The sequence below is a fragment of the Triturus cristatus genome, chromosome 10, assembly GCF_964204655.1.
Source record: "Triturus cristatus chromosome 10, aTriCri1.1, whole genome shotgun sequence".
NCBI classification, from domain to species: domain Eukaryota; kingdom Metazoa; phylum Chordata; class Amphibia; order Caudata; family Salamandridae; genus Triturus; species Triturus cristatus.
Window position 1 is genome coordinate 2,321,025 of NC_140593.1, and position 18,745 is coordinate 2,339,769.

An 18,745-nucleotide genomic window follows, 5' to 3' on the forward strand; every position below is an offset into this window, starting at 1 on the left:
AAAGTAGCATGCTGCTGCTCCGTAAAGGTGCTTTGGCGCCTCATTAAGAGTACGAAGTACTGTGTAAGTACAACTAAAGTACAATACAACATACTCAAACCATACAGCGATGGCTACAGAGAGCTAGGCAAATCTCTACTGACATATGCATTTTATATAGGAGCGCAGACACCATTTAAAACCAACACTAAAAAAACTGGGAATAAGAACATGTCGGCAGGCAGTCAAAGCATGCTTTGACAGGAAAAACATCCAATTAGCAAGTCATCTTGTCAAATTTCTGGAAAAAGCGGAAAAAAGCAGAACGCCAGAAGGGAGAGACTGGACGAAGCAAACCAATTAAGCATTTGAGTCCAATCGCCCCACTCGGCAATGACAAGTAACAACCACCTCTACGTTAAAGCCTCGTAAGAAATGGCATTCGTCATTAAATAGTACAAGCTGCGCGTCCGGACACTTAGGCAGTGCCCACTTTAATTCATAAAAAAAATATATCAAACTCTTCCTTTCTTAAGTCTGCACATCTCCGTTACTGAGGACTGGTTACAACGTTACAAAATTGCAGACCTGTTCGCAACCAGTTACAAGACTCCCTCGAAGGCCCATTTTTAGGTCTCGCCTGATTCAGCACATGCGCTGGTCTGGCTGAGACATAAAGTAGACGGGTTTCAAAGTGCCGACTGTGGCCTAAAGCTTACGTGCACGTGAGCGTGCGCAGCCGCCACGTGTCTTACCTCCGCCGTGTTTGATCGCGTCCGCGATCACTTTCACAGGCCGCGCGGCCGTGTCATTTTCACAGCCGCACGGCCAATGCTTGTTTTTTTTCCTACAAAACACCACGTCCTGGAAACAGTTACTTAATCTTGCATTCCTTAACAGTGTTAAACATGTGAAATATAATCGGAAACCAAGTCGATGACCTGGATTACCATAACGTTATTTACATTAATCGCGGAGATGTGTTTCAGTGTTTTTGCTAATTAGATTAAGGACATCAATAAAGGGCCCAATAGGGACCCGTTTCAGTGTCTGTTTTTAATTACTACTGGGTCTGAGACCCGCATAGACCCAGCCCACTTAAAGCTGGTCCACTTCTGCCAAGTGACTGTCAGACGAGACACCTTCAACCATTTATTGATCTTTATATTAAACAGCAACTGGCATTCTTGGATTTTAATGCCCTAAGTGGTAATGGTACAAGGAAAACCACAAGTCCCACAGGGCAGAGTGCGCTTAGCTACAAACGTTTCACATACAGCATGTTGCCACTATGATGGTTCTATAACATCCTTTGTTGTCAAGTTGTGGGATGACAAGTTTGACGAAGCTCTGGCACTACAGCCAATAATGCTTTGCACGCGGTTACAATGGAAACTACTCTTAGCACGTTAATGGCGAAACTACACGTCCCAAATAGCCCGTGGATATAGTGCCAGGATTTTACGTAGAGGTCACAGGACTAGAGGCTACGTAGCAACAGGACACAGGTGTAAAGGTGCTGGCTCCTGTCTTGGTCCACTGTTGAAAAACCTCTCCAGCTTTGTTGCATTCAAATATTCGTCTTGGAAAAGTATTGTCACATGGTGATTTGATCCTTGTTTGGAGGTAAAACACCCTTTCTGGCAGTCTCTAGATTTTTTTGTAAGTGGCTGTTTTGTAGAGTAGGGTTGGGTCCAGGGTGCTGGTACCACATGCAGTTATTTGCAGGTTCTGTCTTCGAACCTGTTCCTTACCTGATCTCACTCAGGTCAGCTCTGGGACCATTTGCAGTGAACAGCGACAAATAGCCCAGTGTATTAGCTCGCCTCCACACCTTTTTGTTTTAGTGCACAGGGAGGCACCTGAGCTTTGGAGCAGTAGACATATGTGGTTGAAAAAGGTGGTTGAAAAAGAACCATTCTCGGAATGTATAACCTAATAAAATCACCCACACATTTCCGCTCTGCCTTTTAATTTAGAATTGCAGATACAGTTGCTGTTTCGTGGCCCATTTTACAACTGTGACAGGTGAAGGTCATAAACACAGCTACTGTGTATGTAACTATCACAAAGTACCTTCACTGCTATGCTAAGCTGATTTGCAAATCAAAGCAAGGTAGCACTGATAGGTTTCTAGTAACCCAGAACATGTTTTGCAGGGAAATGGAGACTAGGCCAAAAGAAACTCCCTCTGATCAGGATGCTCGAGTAGATTTACCTCTTCCACTTGGGTCTGTGGTCCAACTAGAGGTACTCATGTGTTCTTTTCGAACAGGTGTAGAGTGTCAGGCTCTCAGGAAAACACTTCAAACTGGCACAAATACCCTCTTCCAAGCCAAACATTTCAAAGAGAGACACCGTCGCTGACCAAAAGTAAAACTGCACTGCATTTTCTTTGCCTACTGCCTGCACCACCAAGCGGCGGCTGCACAATGCTTCCTACTGTCAGGATTCACTGTGGCATTGGCTTCGGGTAGGTACAGGGGCAGACCATTTGGCGCTCAGTGCTGTACGGGGGCTTTGCGTGCACTGGGGAACTTATTCTTGCCTACTGGCCCATTGGTGAACTGGCTTTATCCAGATTCTGAATTGGGGGGGGGGGGGGGTGTAAGGCTCTTTCCGCAACTGTCTGGGGTTGCGAGAAAAAGACTGGTAATTCCACCGACTGGTTTAGATGGAATGGAGAAATGACTTTGGGTAGAAATTTGGGATTGGTGCGGAGTACAACCTTGTTGTGATGCATCTGAAGAAAAGTTTCCTGTATAGTGAGTGCTTGTATTTCACTAACTCTTCTGGGGGAAGTGATGGCCACTAGAAAAGCTGTCTTCCATGTGAGGAATTGCAGCTCGCACTTATGTAATGGTTCGAAAGGGGGTCCCATTAACCGTGTGAGGACTATATTCAAGTTCCAAACAGGTGAGGGTGGCACTCTGGGTGGAATTATTCTTTTGAGGCCTTCCATAAAGGCTTTGATGGCAGGCACTTTGAAAAGTGAGAGGTGCTGCCGGTTTTGTAAATAGGCAGCAATTGCAGCGAGGTGTAACCGAACGGAGGTATATGCTAGATTACACCTTTGTAAATGGAGTAAATAACATAATGTGTTGTATGGATACATTTAAGGGATTGATTGCGTTGTTGTGGCAGTAAACAACAAATCTTTTCCACTTTGCTGCATAGCACGCCCTAGTAGTAGGGCGTCTAGCTTCCCTGATAATGTTCACGCAATCAGGGGGAAGGTTAAGGTATCCGAATTCTAGGACCTCAGGAGCCAGATCGCAAGGTTGAGTTGAGCTGGGTCCGGGTGCCTGATCTCTCCATGGTTCTGGGTTAGGAGGCATGGTGAGAGGTGTAGCTTTTGGTGTGGTACTACCGAGAGTTCCAGCAGTGTGGTGTACCAAGGTTGCCTGGCCCATGTTGGAGCCACTAGGATCAGCGTTAGGGAATGCTGCTGTAGCTTTCGCACCACTAATGGAATTAGTGGGAGAGGTGGAAAAGCGTATGCAAATTTGTTTGACCAGTTCATCCATATCGCATTGCCTTTGGACAATGGGTGTGGATACCTGGCGGCGAAGCTTGGGCATTTTTTGTTTTCGTGGGTGGCGAATAGGTCTATGTGTGGATGCCCCCACTTCTGAAAGAACGGGTGAAGAACCTGTGGGTGAAGTTCCCACTCGTGGATCTGCTGTGTCTGTCTGCTCAGCAGAACTGCCACGGTGTTTTGTACTCCTGGGACGTGTTGGGCCAGGAGAAAGATCTTTTGTGGAATTGCCCATCTCCATATGCTCTGTGCTAGTTGAGAGAGCTGTGGAGTGTGTGTGCCCCCCTGTTTTTGAATGTAGTACATGGCAGTCATGTTGTCTGTGCGAATGAGGACTGCCTTGCCTGAAATCTGCGCCTGGAAGGATTTTAGGGCTAGGAAGATCGCCAGTAACTCCAGATGGTTGATGTGGAGTAACTTCTGTTGCGGCGTCCATGTGCCCTGTGCTGTGAGATGTAACAGATGAGCTCCCCAGCCGGAGAGCGATGCGTCTGTTAGTATTACTTGTGGAATAGGGTCCAGGAACGGTCGACCTCTGGAAAGGTTTGTGGTGTTCCACCACTGCAGAGAGCGATGGGTGCGACCGTCTACCAACACCAGATCTGTCAGTTGTCCCTGGGTCTGGTTCCACTGGCGCGCCAAGCACTCTTGGAGTGGGCGCATTTGGAGTCTTGCATGGGGCACTATAAAGATGCAAGAGGCCATCATCCCTATGAGCTGCATAAACACTCTTGCTGGGAGAGAGTGTTGACATAAGAATTTGACGCAGCGCCTGTATTTTTGCAATCCTGGCAGGGTTGGGATAGGCTATGGCCTTTGAGGTGTCTATGGTGGCACCGAGATCTTGTTTTGTGTGTGATGGTACCAGGTGGGATTTTTGATGGTTCACTGTGAAGCCTAGCTGGTGAAGTAGTCGGACTGTAGCGGCGGTATGTTGCACACATTGTTGGTAGGACGTGGCTTTTATCAGCCAATCGTCCAGATAGGGGAAGACGTGAATGTGCTGTCTTCTGAGGTGTGCATCCACTACTGCCAGGCACTTGGTGAACACCCTTGGTGCTGTTACCCCGAACGGGAGCACCTTGAACTGGTAGTGTTGTCCGTCTACTACAAACCTGAGGTACTTTCTGTGAGATTGGTGTACTGGGATGTGAAAGTATGAGTCTTTCAAGTCCAGAGTGGTGAGAAAGTCGTTCTGGGAGAGAAGTGGAAGAACCTGTTGGAGGGTTACCAAGTGAAAATGGTCCGAATGAATGTAAGTGTTTAGAGGTCTGAGATCTAAGATAGGTCTTAGGGTCTCGTCTGTCTTTGGAATTAGAAAGTACAGGGAGTAGACCCCTAAATTTTGTTGATTTATGGGGACCTGCTCTATTGCTCCCTTTTGCAGGAGAGAGAACACCTCTTGTGTTAGTAGCGCAGTATGTTCTTGCGACATAGGGCGGTGCCTGGGTGGAATGTTTGGGGGGGTAGATGTTAGTTCTAGGCAATACCCTGACTGAATAATTTGTGTCACCCATCTGTCTGAGGTGATTGTCTCCCAGACGTGAAGGAAATGTTGTAGTCTGCCTCCGACCGGAGTGGAATGGTCTGGAGGGAGCGGGGAAAAGTCATTGGGCAGGAGGTGTGGCAGAGCGGGCGGTATTTGTTTTGCCTCTGCCCTTATTATTATTGTCTCTGTATCCGCCTTTTTGATAACCCTTTGTGAAGGTAGACTGAGGAGGGGATTTATAGGACGTGGATGCACTGTCCGAGGAGTAGCCTCTGCCCGTGCCCCGTAAGGAAGAACGGCGAAAGGAGCGCCTGGGAGTCTGTGTCTGTAGGGCTCCCATAGATTTCGCCGTGTCTATCTTTTTTCATTTTTTCCAGGGCTTCATCTACTTTAGGCCCAAATAGATGATCTTGGTCGAATGGGTGATTTAGTATAGAGGCTTGAACCTCTGGTTTAAACCCTGAAACCCTGAGCCAGGCATGGCGACGGAGAAGGACACTGGTGTTTATGGCCCTGGAGGCTGTGTCTGCTGCATTTAGGGCACACCGTATCGAGGTATTGGTTATTGTTTTTCCCTCTTGAATAAGTTCATTAGCCCTAGTCTTGTACTTTTCAGGGAGATGGTGCATGATGGTCTCTAGCTCATCATAGTGCGTCCTGTCGAATCGGGCCAACAGTGCTTGTTTATTGGCAATACGCCATATATTGGCCGCTTGCGACGCAGTGCGCTTCCCTGACGCATCTAGGAGCTTGGACTCTTTGTCAGATGAGGGCGCCTCGCATGACGCCTGAGAATTGGAGCGCTTCCTGTCTGTAGATACCACTAGGGAATCTAATGGTGCAGGGCCTTTAATGTAAGAAGGGTCTGTAGGGGCGGCTTTGTATTTCTTTTCTATCCGAGGGTTTAGGACCCTGGCCCTGACTGGGTCTTTAAAAACCTCAGGGGCATGTTTAATTACGCCCTTTAACATAGGTAGAATGGCAGTGGACCTATGTGTATCGTCAAAGGTGTCTAGGAGGAAGTCCTCCTCCACTGGGTCGGTATGTAACTCCACCCCGTGGTAGTGTGCCGCCCGTTGTAACAAGTGGTGAAAACCCAAGGAATCTTCAGGAGGGGATGGCCTAGATGGATAAAGGTCATCCTGTGGGACATCTGGGATGTCCGGATTGTTATAATCATCCCATGGGTCTGGAGATCCAGTAGGGGTGGGATCTTCTGGCACATCTGCTGGATCATAGTAAGGGTCCCCCAAATCATCTGGGACAGGAGACAAGGTGGGGGAACGATGAGGTGGAGGGGGTGGAGGTGGAGAGGGTGGAGGAGGTAGAGGAGGTGGGGAAGGCACCCTGAAAGGAGAGGTAGCAATGTCCTTTCTCTTTGGAGGTGGAGCCGGCTTGTCCAAGTGTCTCTTTTGTGAAGACAATGTCAAGTGTCCGGTCTTTGGATCCTTGGTGAGGGTTTTTTGCAAAGGATCCGGTGTGAAGAGCTCCTGTGACACTGGTTGTTCGGTCGGCACCGAAGGTTTCGGGGCAGACGGCTTTTTAGGTTTGTCGAAGCCGTGCTTCCTGGGAACCTCCGGATTTTTGGTCGGTGCCGAAGAAGGTTTCGGCACGGGAGTGTCGGTGCCGAGGGTCTTGTGATGCTTGGTCGGCACCGGAGGAGCAGGTTTCGGCACCGAAGACTTCGGTGCCGGGTTGGGTGTGGAAGTGGAGGCCGATTTTTTCTTCGGTGCCGAAGGGTGTTTGTCGGCACCGGTGGCCGGCTGGCTCGAGCCCGAGCTGCCGGAAGGCTTAGAAGGCTTCTTTACCGGGCCCGAAGGTGGAATGTGAGAAGCAATGTCCTTGGTCTTGCCTAGACCCGGAGGCGAAGGTGTGACCAAAGCCTTTTTCGGTATCGGCGTGGGAGGGGGAATTGTACTCACGACCCGCTGCGCCGGGGTGATGTCCTCCACATCTAAGTCGTCGGCCTCAGAAGCGCTGACGAGGTAGTCGTCCTCCTGTTCGATGTCCTGCTGACCCGGAGCTTCGACACCGTCCCCGAAGATGTCGACTGGAGCATAGGTCGAGGAGTGCGTAATGTTGCGTGTAGCCCGTCGATCTCGAATGGTCTTTTTTGAGCGAAAAGACATGCAGGCGGGACAGTCTCGGGCCTCGTGTTCTGGGGAGAGGCAGAGGTTGCACACCTCATGGAGATCGGTGTGGGGAAACTTGGACCCACATCAAGGGCACTTCTTGAAGGGAGTTCTTTCCATCAGCCGAGACCGGAGCCGGAATAGGCCCGAAGGCCGCCGACCACCGGAATCGAAGAAGTGCCGAAGAGAAGATGAATAAGATGATTTATGTCTTTGAAGAGGCTCAATGAGCGAGGATTTGTGCGTCGATCGGTGAACTGGGAAGTTCGGAACCGGAGCGCGAAGTATTACATCCGAGCCCGATGGCGGAAAAAAACAATCTGAAGATGGAGCCGAAGCCCATGCACAATACTAACCAGAGGAGGAGTCACCGACCTCGTGACTCCCTAAGACTTTCCAAGAGGAAAAACAAACTGCAAACATCCGGGCCCAACACCAGATGGCGATCTATGCACAGTGTATAATCTGCAGCTCATATGCCTCGAACATACTGTTCCCAAATAGGTACAGTGTGTACAGGGTCCACAGTCCCCAGAGGTTTGGCAGAGGTTAAAGTTTGATGATTTCCTATGGAAGAAAATTGGGTTAGTGGTATGTACGGTTGTGAGTACTTTTCAGGGTCAGTGCTGGGCACCAAGATCCAGCACTGGGATCTCTCCAAATAGCAGGTGAGTATTTCCGTTAACGATACTCGGTTGATTTTAGGTGAATATTTTAAGTTTTAGAAACTCCACACTTAGAAGAAATTTCAGAAGAAACCAGTCAACGTTACCCTATGGAAGAAATTAGGGTTATCGGCTTTTGGGTAAGTACTCGACTGGCAGAGTTAAGGTTCTGGGCACAGACTCAGGGGTCTCGCAGGGTCAGGTAGGTACAGTTGTTACACCCTCGGCGGCACTGGGGATGCCGGGTGCCCAGTGAGTTAGGCCCAATGTTATCCTATGGGAGGCAGGGGAGCCTTGGTTGGTGGCTGATGACTAGCAGGCCACACGGCTGTGGGAGCTGGGCTCATGGTCACTTGCTCAGGGCAAATGGGAAAATAGGTAGGAGTAGAAGTTACACTGCCAGGGCCACTCGGGCGGCTGGGTGAACGGTGCTTTTGAGCCTTCGGGCGCTCAATTGATTTCAATGGGAAAGCTCCAGGATGAACAAAGGCTGCAAGCTCGGGGACGAAGATTCTTTGGGTGCCACCACCACTTCGAGAGGTAAGTTGGGTAGTTGGAGGATAGGTAGATACACAGGAGTCGGGCACAGGGGGCTGCAGGGCGCCAGGTGCAAGGGTGCCTTATGATGTCGGGAAATCTTACCCTCTGTTGATCGTGGAAGGGGTGGGGTCCCTGGTTCTGAGGTTGCAGGCGTCAGCAGGAGTATCGAGGTGGGTCCTTGGGTGCCGGATTTGGGGTCACAGTCGCTGGGGGGACGTCCTCGGGGTCTTTGTCCACTCCGGCACAGGCCAGGCTTGGCGGGTGCAGAGCGTGCAGGGTTTGCGTTTCCGGGCTGATGCCAGGGGTTAGAACTTGCTTTGAGCAGAGCCACTGATCATGTGAGTCCCAGATGCTCAGATTCACAAGGTAGCCAGGTCCTCCGGGGTTTGTGAGGTTGCTGGCCACAGGAGGTGCCGGGATTTAGCAGGAGCAGGTTTGAGGGTCGACAGGCCAGTAGGGCTGGGGCCAAAGCAGTTGGTGTCTTCCTCTTAGCAGCTGCACGGCAGGTCTTCTTTCTTCTTGTTCTTTGCTTTTTCAGAAGCTGGAATCTGAGGAAGGAAGGTTTGGTGTGCCCCTAAATACTAGATTTAGGGGCGTTACAGGTAGGTAAAGGGCAGGGACCAATGGGTCCCTGCCCTGGGGTGGGTACACCCCCTATCCTGCCACTCTCCTGTGGGAGGGGGGCAGTAGCCTAGTCCTGATTGGGAAGGTCTTCCCATCTTCAAGATTGCGAGAACCCAGAGGTGTGCTTCACCTTGCCTCCCCCACCAGAGGGGTGGGGTTGGCAGAGGCTGGCACATCCCCTGTCCTTACTTGGGGTTTCTGGCCAGTCTTCCCGCCAGAGTTGGGGTCAGAACCGGTGGGGGCCAGTTGCTGGGTATAGCAAGTGGGCTGGAGAAGCTCACAAAGGCAGCATGCCTTTGAAGCTTCCCCCTGCCCATCCTGGGGGAGGAGTCCTAGCACCTCACCCAGGATGTGCATTGTTGCAGGCCCAGGAGAGCGGGGGCTCTCCTATCCAGGGGTCCAGCAACATGTCTGCTGTGTGGCAGCCTAGGCAGCCTCCCAGACCAGACGTGCATTGCAGGTTAGGTTTCAGGGGGCATCTCCAAGATGCCCTCTGTGGTGCTCTGTACATTAAATCCCACACTGGCATCAGTAGGGTACCATTTACCATGGGCTGACATGTGGCCAGGGTTTGCCAATTTGGGGTTTGAGGTTTTTAGGGAAGGAACATAGACCCTGGGCAGCTGATTGGCAGGAGTCCACGGCACACTCAGTCAAAGTACATTCAACAATTCAGCAAAAAGTGGGGGCATACCATGCAAGAAAGATGGCACTTTCTCACACCATGCGTGTAAATGTAGAGACTGAGGGTCCGGGTGGAGCACCTGACCTTTGTTCCTCGACTACATTGTGGGTGTCAGAAGACGACGGATCGGCTGGTCCTGGGATAATAACAGAAGCTCTTGGAACCAGTACTGGCGTGGCCACCGGGGTGCAATCAGAATGAGACGGCAGCCCTCCAATATCATCTTGCTTATTACCCTCGGGATTAGAGGTATTGGGGTAAAAGCATAAGCACAAATCCCTGACCATCGCATGAACAGGGCACTCCCCCTTTATCCCTTTTGAGGGTATCTGCTGGCATAATATCGGCATTTTTTGTTGTCCTTCGCTGCAAACAAATCCAGTGCCGGCTTGCCCCAAGTTCGGAACACCCTGTTCACTTGATTCTGCTCTAGCTCCCACTCGTGGCAGTCCGATTGGAACCTGCTGAGCATGTCCGCCAGGGTATTGTGGAGACCCCTTGTGAGAAAGTGCCATCTTTCTTGCATGGTATGCCCCCACTTTTTGCTGAATTGCTGAAAGTACTTTGACTGAGTGTACCCTGGACTCCTGCCAATCAGGTGCCCAGGGCCTATGTTCCTTCCCTAAAAACACAAAACCCACATTGGCAAACCCTGGCCACATGTCAGCCCCTGGTATATGGTACCCTAGGTACCCAGGGCCTTGTGACCAGGGAAGGCCTCTAAGGGCTGCAGCACTCATTGTGCCACCCTTGGAGGCCCTGTACCCTTACACACACACACACACACACACACACACACACACACACACACTGCCCTTGCAGGCTGGGTGTCTGGGTACAAGACAAAACAAAGTCGACATGGCACTCATCCCTGTGTGCCATGCCCATCACCTACACTGCCATAGCATACATCAGCCACCCCTCTAGCTGGGTGCCCTATGCCAATGGTGTGGGCACAGCATACTCCATCCTCTTCTAAACACCAAAAAAGAAAAAAAAAACGAAGAGGCAACCTTCTATATGGCACTCTTTCATGAGCTCGCTCTGGTCAAGTGATGCTGGTGGCACCTCGCCTCAGCTTTCAAGGAAGAGAGGAAAAAGGCAGAAATGGGGATGGACATGTGTAGGAAGCTGGCTCTGTATATACTATACCAAAGTGAGGTATAGTGTGGACAGCGTCCAGGGGAACCCAAAGGTAGGCAGAGGTAAAAGTGGATAATACCTTACTCTTTATTTGTGGTAGTGTGGTCGAGCAGTAAGGTTTTATCAGAGGACAGTGTTAAGCATTTGTTGCACACACACAGTCAGCAAATGAATTCACACACTCAAAGACTGAACTCAGACAATTTGTATCAAAAATATTATTTAGTTAGTTTATTTCTAGAACCAAGCCAAGCCTGGTGCAGGTAAGTGAAATAATACTTTGCAAAATCGTATGCAGTGATTTACAGTTGAATGCAGGTTCAATGCAGTTGGTTGAAATACAGTTAACTCAACAGTTTAAAATTACTTTTCAGTTACTTTACAGATTACTGTGCATGTTACTTTTTTAGCTAATCAGGGTGATATGCCTAGATATCACCTGAGACATTTCCTAGACAAAAGATAAGTAATTTACTTTTTAGTACATTTGCAGTTTGTTAATGTTTCATACAACCAACTCCAGACTTAGAAGAATTTTCAAGGGAAACAGTCAATGTATTGCTATGTATGGAAATGAAGTTACGGTTTGTAGGTAAGTACTTATTTGTGGGACTTGGTATCCTGGGGTTAGAACCAGGGTTCCCCCAGGGGGCCGGGTGCAGAGTGCTGAGGCCCAATGTTATCCAATGGGGGATAGGTGTCTCCGGTTGGCGGCTGCTCACGAACAGGCCACAAGGTTGTGGGAGTAAAGCTCCTGGTGTTAGGCTCAGGGCAAAGGGGGATCAGAGTTAGCACCCAAAGTACACCCAACGCAGCATAGGGACGGCCGGGTGCAGGTTTGGCATTGGATGCCCTGTTTTCAATGGGGATTCTCCGGTTCCCACAAACACTGCAGGATCTGGGACGAAGATCTTCTGGAGGCGACCACCAGTTGAAGAGGTAAGCTGGGATGCCTGGAGATGCTGGGACACCGTCGGTTGACCCACCCAAGGCCGTGGGACTTTGGGTGCAGGGGTGTCTTTAGGCGTCGGGTGTTCCCTATCAGCTCCGGTCGCGGTCGGGGGATCCTCCAGAAAGAGGCTGCAGGCTTCGCTTGGAGTTTCGAGGCAGGTCAGAGATCACCATCTCAGGTCAGGATCACCGGGGAGACCTCATCGTGTTGGACCACTTAAACTCGGGCCATGGGCGACGGGTGCAGACTCGCAGATTAGGCCGGAGGCAGATTCTGTGGGTGATCAAATCTGGTGCTCACAGGAGACAGTTTTGGAAGGCAGGGCAGGTCCTCCTTGTTCTTGGAGTCTGGGGGCTGCAGGAGACACTGGGATTTCGCTGGAGCAAGGTCGAGCTGCGGACAGGCCAGTAGGGCTGTGACCAAGTCAGTGTGTGTCCTCCCCTTAGTTCAGCACAGCTTCTTCAGTCCTTTTCTTCTGGTTTGTTCTTGTCTGAGGAAGCAAGATTCAGGGGTGCCCCTAAATAAGAGATTTAGGGGCGTTACAGGTAACAATTGGGACCAATGGTCCCTTCCTTGGGTTGGGAACACCCCCTATTATGCCACCCTCCATTGGGAGGGTGGCATAGCAGTAGTGCTTCACTTCGCCTTCCTCACCGGAGGGGTGGGGTTGGCAAAGGTGGGCACACCTCCCTTCCTCACTTGTTTTTCCCACCCAAAGTGGGGGTCAGAACCAGTAGGAACCAGTTGCTGGAAGCAGCAAAGGCCTGGGGTAGATCACAAAGGCGGCAAGCCTTTGAAGCTTCCCCCTTCGTGGACCCTGCCCATCCTGAGTGAGGAGGCTTGGCACCTCGTCCCAGGATGTGCATTGTTTCAGGCCCCCCAAGAGCAGCAGATGGTGGCAGCTGGCGAGCAGCCACTCAGCCAGGACACTAGAGTTAGGTCGTTTTTCAGGGGGCATCTCTAAGATGCCCTCTGGGTGTATTTTTCATTTAATCCTACATGGTCATCAGTGTGGGTCTAGTGTGCTGAGAAGTTTGATACCAAACTTCCCAGTTCTCAGTAAAGCCATTATGGTGCTGTGGGGTTTGTAATGACAAACTCCCAGCACCTTATACTATTAATGGCATTATTGCACTTACAATGTCTACAAATTGGCTTAGACACTGTAGGGATACAGGGCTCCTGCACCTGTACCCTCACCATTGGTATAGTGCACCCAGCTAGAGGGGTGGCTGACCTATGCAAGGGGAATGGGATGTAGGAATGGCACAGGGATGTTTGCTATGTCGACTGTGTGTGTAAAGGTACAGGGCCTCGAAGGGTGGCACAATACGTGCTGCAGCCCTTAGAGGTCTTCCCTGGTCACAGTGCCCTGGGTACCAGTGGTACCATTTACCAGGGGCTGACCTGTGGCCAGAGATGCCAATTGGGTTTTGTTTTTAATGCAGGTTTCGAGAAAGAACGTAAGCCATGGACATCAGATTGGCAGGAGCCCAGGGCGCACACAGTCAAAGCACATCAGCAGTTAAGCAAAAAGTGGGGGCAACCATCCAGAGGGAGGACACTTTCTCACAAGTCAGTCCTTCCAGAGGACTAGAAAATTGTCCTTATTTGGGCTGTAAAATGGAAGTAAAAGAACAAGTTTAGGTTTTAGGCCTCGTATAGTGAAAGGTGTTAACTGAGTTAGGATCTATGCAAAGAATGGTGTGAGCTTGTCCAAGAGTATGCCTGGCATGGGGAGGGTGACAATCAATCAATCAATCTGGGGTGTGTAGCGCGCGTTATAAGCCCCGGAGGGTCTCAAAGCGCTGGGGTGTAATGATGCAGAGGGTGTGTAATGGAAAGGGTGCGCCGAGCACGCAGAGGGTGGGCCGAGCACGCAGAGGGTGGGCCGAGCACGCAGAGGGTGGGCCGAGCACGCAGAGGGTGGGCCGAGCACGCAGAGGGTGGGCCGAGCACGCAGAGGGTGTGAGCTTGCACAAGTTTCAATATTGAGCCAAAAGTATGATTTATTTTTACAGTGCGACAATAACAGATGAGAAACTTCTTACCAGAATCAAACGGGAAGAAAATGTGTCACGATCCACCGAACATCCATTTGGCTTTCTAAAAATAAAGATTAAATTAATAAATCTACAGCTTTAAGGCTCGAGTGGAAAAAGTAACATTCAGCAAATGCAACAAATTAATTTTAAAAAACCATGGTAACCAACACTAACATGAGCGTTATTTAAAAAAGCCCTGGGTATGTGCAGCGCCTCTCCATCGGGTCACTCCAGTGGAGCCTCACACTCCCTCCCCATCCTATAGAGCATATAAGAGGTCCGTTGCCAGCGACTACTTCAAATAATACTCTTCTGGCTCTTAAAGGAGTGCTTGCCAACAGAACAGGGAGCTGGTTTGGACTAAATGGAATGTGTACCGGGGGGGGGGGGGGGGGGGGGCAGGGTTGTGTGAACCACCGATTGTTTCGTCCCCAGAGGACCACTGTACAGTGTAAACTGCGATGCATATATTGTAAATGTACCCGATAAAACGAAAGTTAGGTACTGATACGTGTGACAAACGGATGCAATTGTACTATACGAGGTACAGATCTGTATAACATGACCACTGTTTCTCTACGTTAAATAAACAGAGTTAAAAAAAAAAAAAAAAAAAAAAAAAAAAAAAAAACGAACAGGGAGCTGGGCAGAAGTCCAATATGAGGACAGCTTGATGGACTTAGCCTGCCAAGACCTACAAGGGTGCTGCATGCCATCGGCACAGGCAGAATCGGAGAACATCATGCCTGCTGAGGAAGTGCTTTTAACCATTGAGAAGCACAGGCTATATCACCCCCCCACCCATCACATGCCCTTTTTTACAGTGTAGGAAGCTGGATTTTTATGTAGTGTACCAAAATGAGGTCTAGTATGTAGGTAGTCCACATGACCCTTATTGGCTTACCTGGCTTAAATTAATAATCTCAAACGCGCTCGTTGGTGGTAGTGCGGGCGAACAGTTTAGGCTTATCAAAGGGGAGTGTTAAGGCATTTGTGGAACACAGTCCATGTTAGAAATGGGATTTCTGGTTGGCTAGGGTGTGCGCCCGAGCCAGGCAGAAACCACCACTCTAGTCAGGGTAAGGGAGTTACACGCTGAGGATAACCCCTGCTCACCCCCTTGGTAGCCTGGCACGAGCAGTCAGGCTTATCCCAGAGGCAAAGTGTAAAGTGTTTGAACAACATACACACAGGAGCAGCAACACACTAGGCAAACTACAAATGAAACTCCACACAAGGTTATATGAAAATAGCCTTTGTATTATCCAAAACACATTAAAATCATAATCACACATATACACTGAGCCAACTGGCACCAGGTAATAATTTACTGGGGACTATATACATGACAGGGCCAATCGGGCCACCGTCAGAACATTTTTAGAAAGCACAAGTAGCCAATATACCACAACCAGTAACTACTGGCAAAATACTGTACTCGGCATTACAACTAGCAACATAAACGAATTATGTCTGCACCACATTAGGCATAAACATCATAGAATGACATTTGGCATAAATCACATTTAGGAGGGCACCATAGTAACACTCCCAGGTGCGTACATCACCTTTAGCATAGCCACATTATGCATTCCTTTAGGGCCTTGCGCCCTAACAGTACACACAGGTATTCAAAATGACCCCAGGCCAGCTGGCCTTCCTGGGGGCCCAAACGTCCTGTCCCAAAAGTCAGGGCTTTGTAAACCTAGGGCCTTTCCACTGGCCCTCCGGCTGCCTTGGCAACGAAAACACTGTGCTCAATGCACTGGGGATGAAGGGGTGTATCTCACCCCTTCCGTAACATCCAAAGAAATGTCCCCGTCATTGCAGCTGCCCTCCAACAGGCGGTGCAGCTGGGCACTTCCCGAACCAACACCACAGTGCCTCTCGAGCCCCACTCCGGAACTCAGATACAAATGCTCATGTTTTGAGAGTCTCCCTCACAAGGACTCTTCTGGTGCCACTCATGGCACCTCCAATGCACCAACTTCAGCCGCACTCACTGGGGCGGTTTGTAGATTCCTCAGGGTTCTGCAGGACTTCAGCCAGGAGCCCGCGATGCTCCAGTCCCACTCCGTGACCGCTAGGCTCACTCTCCTCGCACAGACGCAAACTGGCCACCGAAGGACTCTGGCCAGACTCTGCCGAAGCCCGGGACCACACGCGGGGCTAACCTCAAGCACAAGGGAGCCCCTCCTTCTAACAGGCTGATGCTGCCTGGTTTCCGAGTCGTCTTCTCCCTCTCCAAGACGGGGGAAGGCGGAAAGTGAGCCCGCGAGGCTCCGGCTTGGCTGACGGCTGACTTGGCAGGCCCCACCCACACTCCGGTACGGGCACCTGACTTCCGATTTCGCCGATCTCAGCTGTTTCCTCGGTGTAGCAGCAATGCGGGTTAGGCTTCTGCTCCGTTTCTTAGAGGCACTAGAAGGCGGGGTAGGCTCCCGCTCAAGGTGGCAGCACACCGCTGCCGGGCCTCACGTTGTTCCTGGCACACAGGCCAGGCGGAATGCCGCTCTTTGGGATCAGGCACCCAACAGGGCTGTCAGCAACCAAGGTGTAGCGCTCACGAGGCGCTAAATCCAGGATCCAAAAGCCAAAGCTGGGCCCAGGCAGGCCAGCTCACAGGGCCCTCCAGCAGAGGGGCAGTCCCTCGTTATGGTTCCTCCTGGGGCTCAACAGATCCAAGCAGCACCCAAGACAGCACAAGGAAGCACATCTTACATGTCCCAGTATACATACTGCATTTCACGTTCTGCCCCTGACACACGGCTTGGGGGAACCAGTCTCAACTGGTTCTGGGGGGTGTTGAAGCACTGTTTACCAGGCTTCCACCCTCCTTTGTCAGAAGGGTGGCCGGTCCTCAGACACCACAGGGGGGCGGAGTCAGCATTCACCTAGGCAGGCACAGACCTATTCAGGGTCAGGGGACAACTCCCACTACTCCAAATGCAGATCTCCTATTCAGCCTAGCGCTGACTCACCCTGCCCTCCCTGGAGCCACACACCTCACCAGCCTCTGTCACTCCAGAGCCAGACATGCAATATGCATCAGGCAGGCAAACACTAGCACACAGAAATGCCAAATTCTAAAAGTGGCATCTCTAAAATAGTGATAATAAATCTGCACTCACCATTGCGCAGTACTTATTACTATTCCAAACATACCAAACCTGACCATACTGCTCCTCTCATATCGAGAATTACCACTGAAACACTTATTCGGGAATCCCCAATGCATTCCTATAAGAGGGCATCCTCTCAGCAGTGAGAAACCAAAACGGCTGTTTGTCACTACCAGGACAAGTCACACACTTGAGGTACATGTCCTACCTTTACCTACAATGCACCTTACCCATAGGGCTAGTTAGGGCCTACCTTAGGAGTGACTGACCTGTGGTAAGATGGGGGTCCCAGACATGACACCAGACAACATTAAACCCACCTCAGCAAGAGACATCAAAGTCTAAAGCTAGAATAGCAAATCTGGGTTCCATGGGGTGGTAGCGTTCAGAAACCCAAGTGAATGGTAGTATTATCCGTGTGTGTCTGGGAGCTGCCATGGGTGATCATGGGCTCACCTTGCTACGGTCAGGGTGATTACTGCTCAGGAGGGCGAGTGGAGAGAGGCAGCCTATGGTCTGTTGGTTGATTGTGGTCATCAGAGCCAAGACATGTGAATATGCCATTAGCGAGAGGCTGCATAGGACAGCAGCAGCGCGTCTTCTGTGTGGGCCGACGGGCTCTAAATCAGGAGCTATGGACTCCATCAAACCTAGGGCATGCGAATGGCTGGGTGGTGTAGGATGTGGACAAACGGGCAGACAGGCTCCTTAAATCAGGAGCGCTGAGGTCCGTCAACCCTTGGGAATGTGAGCGACAGACGATGTAACGCAGAAGAGACCGCAGCTGACAATAGTTGCGGTGCACAAGGGCAGAAACAGATAGGTGGGCTCCTCAGGCCAGGAAAAACATTACACACCATTTCCATTGAAGGGAAGAGGTGTGGTGCAGCGGCCAGGGCAGATGACGTCGTAAGAAGGGGACTCGCGGTTCGCTCCCCAGCACCAGGTTAGCCCAGCACCTTTTGACTCTGGGCAATAGCTCGCTTAATCTTCCTGACTGCCTCAGCGCCAGAACACCTCTCCGGAGGTAGATGTGTGCTTTACAAATGCTGGTATTTCATATTCATTTATTTCCCCTGCAAGTGAGGGGGCAGTGCGACGACGAAAACACAGTAACTCCACTCAGAAGAGGGCAGAACAGGACAGGAAATCCACCCGCAGATCAGGCGCTGTCGTGGGAGGTCAGGACCAGGGGATAGGATGCAGGACTCCGGGGCAACGACCACCCACCAGATGGCAGGCTCAGGGACACCGCAGAGAATAGTCTTCCCGGGCAGTCAGTAGGCGAGGAGAACCATAGCAGCTCCACATGGATGAGGAGCGTGGGGTCCAGAACAGGCGGAGATACCCTCCAGCAGTCAGGGGGCCCCATGTCACCCAGAGCTACGGCATGGTGGAATCGGGTTCATTGCGAGGATCTCAGTCATCAGGCAGGTAAAAGGTCATTCAAGATGGCAGTGAGATCGAAGTAGGAGATGGGGCAGCTAAGTACAGGGATATTCACTCAAAAAGTGGGCCCAAGCCAGGAGCCTCTTAGAGGCACAAGCCCTCGGTCGGAGGGTTGTGGAAGAACAGCGATTAAGTCAGTCTTTACTTTTAGAGTCCCTCCAAGCTTGAAATGGTCTCTAATTGATAGTTATAAATATTATTATTGCAGTTTTAGAGACCTATGGTTTCCAGTGAACACATCAGTTGTCATTGGTGGATACGATATCTGGTTAGCATGATGAATCCCTATTCAGGAAGAGAGGAAGAGAGGAAGAGAGAGAGGAAGAGAGAGAGAGAGGAAGAGAGAGAGAGGAAGAGAGAGAGAGGAAGAGAAGAGAGAAGA

At 50.6% G+C, this 18,745-nt stretch overlaps 1 protein-coding gene across 4 annotated transcripts in view; it reads right to left on the bottom strand.

Annotated features, from left to right (window-relative positions):
- FAM13B (family with sequence similarity 13 member B) overlaps positions 1-18,745 on the bottom strand; it is a 446,070-nt gene that overhangs the window by 238,971 nt on the left and 188,354 nt on the right. For all 4 annotated transcript variants that reach the window (XM_085630302.1, XM_085630303.1, XM_085630304.1 and 1 more), the window contains one exon: positions 13,799-13,853. In XM_085630302.1, coding sequence (XP_085486428.1) covers positions 13,799-13,853 — 55 coding nt within the window. The remainder of the gene's footprint in view (positions 1-13,798; positions 13,854-18,745) is intronic.